Raw genomic sequence first — 5,578 nt, forward strand, 5'->3', positions numbered from 1 at the left:
TCTCTCTCTCCAGCCCCGACGTTAGTGCTTTCAGATTCCACACAGAACAGAGATCTGATGGCTTCATTCACTGCTACCTCCCTTTTGCCTCTCTTTGCTAAGGTGACACCAAAATGTCCTCAGCCTGCTGTGATTCTTTGAGTCTGCGCCTCTCAAATAGATCAAGGTTCTACAGTAACCCGAGTCCCTTCTCCAGTTCTCTAACACTTGTGATCTCAATTAGCTGGAAGGAAAAAAATCTCATCAAAGCGATTTTCATGACTTCAAATTCAAGTCTAGATGTAGGCATTGGCCTGTTACAGCCTCTCTTCTCCCCCACTCCCTCTGCTTAGAAAAGAATTCCCTAGTCTAGTTGTAAGGTGCTATCTGGGACTCAATGAATTCAAGTCAACACGCAATCAATCCCTGTATTTTCTAGATTCTCTTCTTCAACTATCCACCTATAACTTACGAGCTATTGTAAGATTATTTAAAAATAATATTTCAAGACTTGTGTTTGCACAAATAAAATTTCAGAGTGAATTAGTGAATGTATAGTATTATTTTACTAAAAATCTACGCTTAAAATGTCGACAAGATTGTTTACTACATTTATTTCCAAACTTAAATTAATCTTGGCTATAATTTTATCAGTAAAACCTTTGTATTTGCATCTACCATAATTGCTCACTTAAAAATAGTCTCTTAATGAGAACATTCTGTGGGAATGGGAACTATGAGAAAAGCCAATGTTCTTATTTTTTTAAACTAGTTATAGTTTAAGATTCCATATACTAAAAAAAAAAAAGAGAGAGATATAATTATTTTAAAAAATTGAAATAATCTCCAAGTTTTCATTATTGCTTATTTGAAAGCACAGAATATAGGACATGGGTCTTCTATTTCTGGTCACTTCTGATGAGATAAGAATCTATGAAGTTGATGGGAAAACGAGCCGTGACCAAAATGCTGACTCAGTAGCTACAGGAGATCAAAGGCTGTTCTACTCAATCAGAACCTACTACGACAAAGCCATCGCTTTCTTTGAAAACCCATGTAGAGTTTAGAAGATTTCTGGGATTTGTGGGCAAAAGCACCTTCTCCGCCCTGACAGTGACGTTTTAGGGAAGACTTCACATCTCAAGGTGGGAAGGTTCGGAGGTAGCCCTTTGTGGCCTCCTATGGTGGTTAGGTACTTCTCAGAACACAGGACTGGAAATTAGATAATGTCTGATGTCATATTGTTCACAATAAAAAAAAAAAAAAAACACCAAAAAACTTGGTGTCCCAGTGGCTATAAAAGTAGCAACTTCTGCCTCTCCTATCACAAGCAGAGACATCTCAACAGGTAAGCACAGACCGGTACAGAGAATTGATCTGCTTGGTGCCATGCTACCTGATGAACATGTTTCCTTGATGTGTTTGCCTCTTGTTCTCTTGCTAACAGGTTCTCTTCCCAGTTGTCAGTCGTTGACACTTGTGCAGTCTGTGATGGCTATCCTGCAGAAACCTATGAGCTTTTCCCTTATGGGGATTTTGGCTGCCAGCTGCCTGCTTCTCATTGCCCTCTGGGCCCAGGAGGCGGATGCACTGCCCATCAACTCCCAGTGCAAGCTTGAGGTGTCCAACTTCCAGCAGCCTTACATCGTCAACCGCACCTTTATGCTGGCCCAGGAGGTACAGCTCTCTCTCTCTCTCTCTCTCTCTCTCTCTCTCTCTCTCTCTCTCTCTCTCTCTCTCTCTCTCTGTCTGTCTCTCCATACCTACTTGGGATTCAAGTAGGTCTTGCCATTTTCTTTGAAGCACTTGCAAACTCTTTAGGGGGACTTGATCTCCATAAGTCTCTACCTACATTTTCTGTTTCTTCAGAAACTCTTTAAGGACCAGATCTTTTTCTATTTCTATTTCAAGGTTTTCGGACCTTTTTCTCTTTTGGCCTTTAGGATGCATATACTAGATTTTAACTACAGAGGAGCATTTAGAGAGCCACCTATTACTGCAATACTTTTCATCTCTGGACTTTCTTCTGAACTCATACTCTCAGTAGCTGCTCATGAGACCTACTGGGGACGTATATCTCTACTTACATGCTTTTCTTTAACCTTCATGTCATCCAGACACTTAGGGTTTTTTTCTCTTCCAGGCCAGCCTCGCAGATAACAACACAGATGTCCGGCTCATCGGGGAGGAACTGTTCCGAGGGGTCAATGTAAGTTCTCATTGTGACGAGCAGGGAGCATATCCATCCAGGGTTAGCTGCGGTAGCTGCTGGGTCCTCTGGGATGTTCTGCAGTGTGACCCTTGTAGCTGCTGGGTCCTCTGGGATGTTCTGTAGTGTGACCCAGGTAGCTGCTGGGTCCTCTGGGATGTTCTGCAGTGTGACCCCTGATGTTTCTTGTCTGCCTGCAGGTTAAGGATCAATGCTACCTGATGAAGCAGGTGCTCAACTTCACCCTTGAAGATGTTCTGCTTCCGCAGTCAGACAGATTCCAGCCCTACATGCAGGAGGTGGTGTCCTTCCTGACCAAGCTCAGTAACCAGCTCAGCCCCTGTGTAAGTCTTTCTCTTGGTTCTACCGACCTGTGCTCATCTTTCTTCCTCTCCTATTCCAGCTAGAACCTGTGGTTCTGCCCTCTCTCTCTTCACAAGAGTGAGGAGGGCCTCAGCAACACCACCTTCAGAGGCCACTTGAAATAGGTCACAGAGCAATTGCTTTGGCTTCAATTGAGTAATACTTTGAGTTTGTATGAGTGAAGCCTTACTTGTTTTGCCTGTGGAAAGAAAGCAACGAAAGTTCTGCATGATGAGAAAGATGTTGGGAATTGTAAGAAAAAAGGCCTAGATATAGAAACAGATCCACTGAGTACACGTACTTGTGGGGAGGGAATGGCACAGAGCAAAAGTTGAAGGAAAGAGGGCGATGGAAAGGCCTCATGGTTGGGGGTGTGCAATGCTTGCTCCTTTTCGATGTGATGGAAAGTTAAGAAAAATCAGCCTGTGAGTTTGATGCTTCCAGACACCCCAAACTATGAAACATAGCCACGGAGGAGCCGGCACATTGAGGGAGACCCGGCATTTAGGGAAGGCTTTACTTTTCACAGGAGAAAATTCATGCTCATCTCTTGTGCTACATTCCCACCCTTTGATGAGGTTCAGCTCAGGTTTTGTTTCTTCCTTTCTTGCTACCGGTGGAAACCTCAGCAAAGATTCCCCAAAGAGGACAGCTCTTCTGTAAGGGAGGGACCTGGATTTCGGTGTCCCAGAGAACGAAAGAGCTCAGAGAATCTAGGTCACCATGAAATCTAGGTCACTGTGGGCAAAAATGACTGAACGCCTCTAGTCCAGGTGAATTGGTCACGTGCCTCAGATGCACTGAGGCATTGGGCCTCAACCGGGCAAGATTCTGTTAGTGAGTCTGCTTTTATTTTGCAGCACATCAGCGGCAATGATCAGCACATCCAGAAGAATGTCAGAGAACTGAAGGAAACCGTGAAACAGGTACGACTGACGAGCCGTATTACTAACTAAGCCATCCAATAGGAGAAGCGAGGGTTTCTTTCTCTGCTTCCCAGGCCCTTCTACTTCGGAACATTTTACTTGATTTGTCTACTGTCTGGTCCATTACTTGCTTAGCTGCACGTGAGTCTAGCCGGCTCTATAGATCTTTCAATCTGTTTCTAAATTTGTAAGTCACAAATTCTAGAGCTAGCAGAAAACTTAGCTCAGCCAGTCCCATGCGCATGCGCTTGGAGGACGGCTAGTGGCAGAGCCAATGCCGGAAGGCATCATTCCGAGTCCCAGGGCTGGGACTCTTTAAGATACAAAATAGTGGGCTTGGGCATCATCACAAAGGAAGTCTGGGAAGGCAACATGTGAGAGGAAGGCGGGAAAGGAAAGGAGAACAGAATGTAGAGGATTTGAAAAGCTACAAATCCTCCATGAGAGGATTTTTATTGGAACAATCTAGAATGAGGGTAGTGGACTCGGTGGATTCCAGAGGGATGTGCTTTGCCATTTGAATCCGGGGTTTTTGTCTCTCCATTGAGGATGAGAGTCTCAGCCTTTTCACCCTCTAATGAAGGAGAAACGAAGGGATGTTATAACTCGTATCTGGACTTTTGTTAGTTTAAGCAACGGAACAGACACTCCAGACGTCCTCTTCACAAAAAAATGGAAACCTGTTATTTGTCTCGCTTCTTTCTTTGACTAAGAAAGCAAGCATGGGCAAAGCCTGACTACATGGGTCCATATGTGTGTCTTTGAGTCAAGGCTTTTGAGTTGAGCTCTCATCAGTAGTTGATCGTGGTCAGGTGGAGGGCTCTGTGTCGGGTCAAGCCCTGCTGGCTTAGCCCTTAGCATCTCCGGGTCTCCGTATGCCTTTCTGCTGCTTAGCATGGTTAGGAGTTGAGCAAACTTTTTTTCCCAACCCCTGCTAAAATTTACTTTGAATTGATAAATGATTGTATAATTTGTGGGATACGGTGTGATCACTGATCTATGTGTGCATTGCACAAGGTTCAACAGAGTGGATTAATAGGTCTACCAATAGCTTCGTGGGTGTGAGATGCAAGTGATATAGATGCCTGTGTTGTTCTTAGGTCAGAAAGGCATCATTTTAAGGTCTGTGGCAAACCATATTATGCTCATGCTAAAAATTCATTATGTTGATTATTAATCTCCTAGAGAAGGCTGATACTTGGTTTTGGTGCTCAGCCAGCGAATGGCACCATCTCTTTCTAACGCGCTCCTCCTTAGAAAATGACACGTGCTCAAATCAGTCCGTGTTCTTATTTTCATAGCTTGGAGAGAGCGGAGAGATCAAAGCGATCGGGGAACTGGATCTGCTGTTTATGTCCCTGAGAAAGGCTTGCATCTGATCGAGAGAAGCTAGAATATGAATAACTGGTCCTTCCTGCCTGTCAAAAAGAACAATAAGATTCCTGAATGGACTTTTTTACTAAAGGAAAGTGAGAAGCTAACTCCGCCATCATTAGAAAATTTTACATGAAACCTGGCTCAGTTGAAAAGAAAATCACCGTCAAGTTGTCCATGAGACCAGAGGTAGACTTGCCAACCACAAAGATTCACTGACATCAGTCACTGATGATACAACAGAAAAATAATGTATTTTAAGAAAATGTTTATTTCCACAAAGGAGATTATTTCTCATTCCTTTAGAAAAAAAGCCTATGTAACTTCATTTCCATAACCAATACTTTATATATGTAAGTTTATTTATTATAAGTATACATTTTATTTATGTCAGTTTATTAATATGGATGTATTTATAGAAACATTATCTGATATTAATATTTGACTGTAAGGCAAATAATATTTATGGTAATAACTATGGAAACAAGATATCTTGGGCTTCAATAAACACATAAATATCATACATCTTCTGTCTTGTAATTTTTCTTCCTTTAATATCAACAATATCATCCTCTGCATCATTATCCAATCATTCTCATGAATTCATGCTTGACCCATAAAATTTAGGTAGCTATAGTATTATACTGTTAAAGTTTGTCCCCAGAGGCCTGTGGTTTTGTGTGAGTGTGTGTGTTTGTGTGTGTATGTGTGTTTGTGTGTATGTGTG

At 42.5% G+C, this 5,578-nt stretch overlaps 1 protein-coding gene across 1 annotated transcript; it reads left to right on the forward strand.

Moving 5' to 3' along the window:
• Nucleotides 1–1,427: 1,427 nt before the first annotated feature.
• On the forward strand, nt 1,428–5,181 carry Il22 (interleukin 22). Its single transcript, XM_076919189.1, has 5 exons — nt 1,428–1,656; nt 2,123–2,188; nt 2,389–2,532; nt 3,412–3,477; nt 4,779–5,181. Exons 1-5 carry the CDS (start codon nt 1,471–1,473, stop codon nt 4,854–4,856), a joined length of 540 nt encoding a protein of 179 aa, XP_076775304.1. The 5' UTR covers nt 1,428–1,470; the 3' UTR covers nt 4,857–5,181.
• The last annotated feature ends 397 nt before the right edge of the window (nt 5,182–5,578 follow it).

Source organism: Arvicanthis niloticus, chromosome 22 (assembly GCF_011762505.2).
Source record: "Arvicanthis niloticus isolate mArvNil1 chromosome 22, mArvNil1.pat.X, whole genome shotgun sequence".
NCBI lineage: Eukaryota > Metazoa > Chordata > Mammalia > Rodentia > Muridae > Arvicanthis > Arvicanthis niloticus.

What these genes read in the sequence shown, in the direction of transcription:
- Il22 (XM_076919189.1), top strand. Translation starts at nt 1,471, where the DNA reads ATGGCTATCCTGCAGAAACCTATGAGCTTTTCCCTTATGGGGATTTTG. An exon ending in CCTTTATGCTGGCCCAGGAG is followed by an intron (nt 1,657 to 2,122) that starts GTACAGCTCTCT and finishes TTTCTCTTCCAG; the next exon opens with GCCAGCCTCGCAGATAACAA. An exon ending in TGAAGGAAACCGTGAAACAG is followed by an intron (nt 3,478 to 4,778) that starts GTACGACTGACG and finishes TTATTTTCATAG; the next exon opens with CTTGGAGAGAGCGGAGAGAT.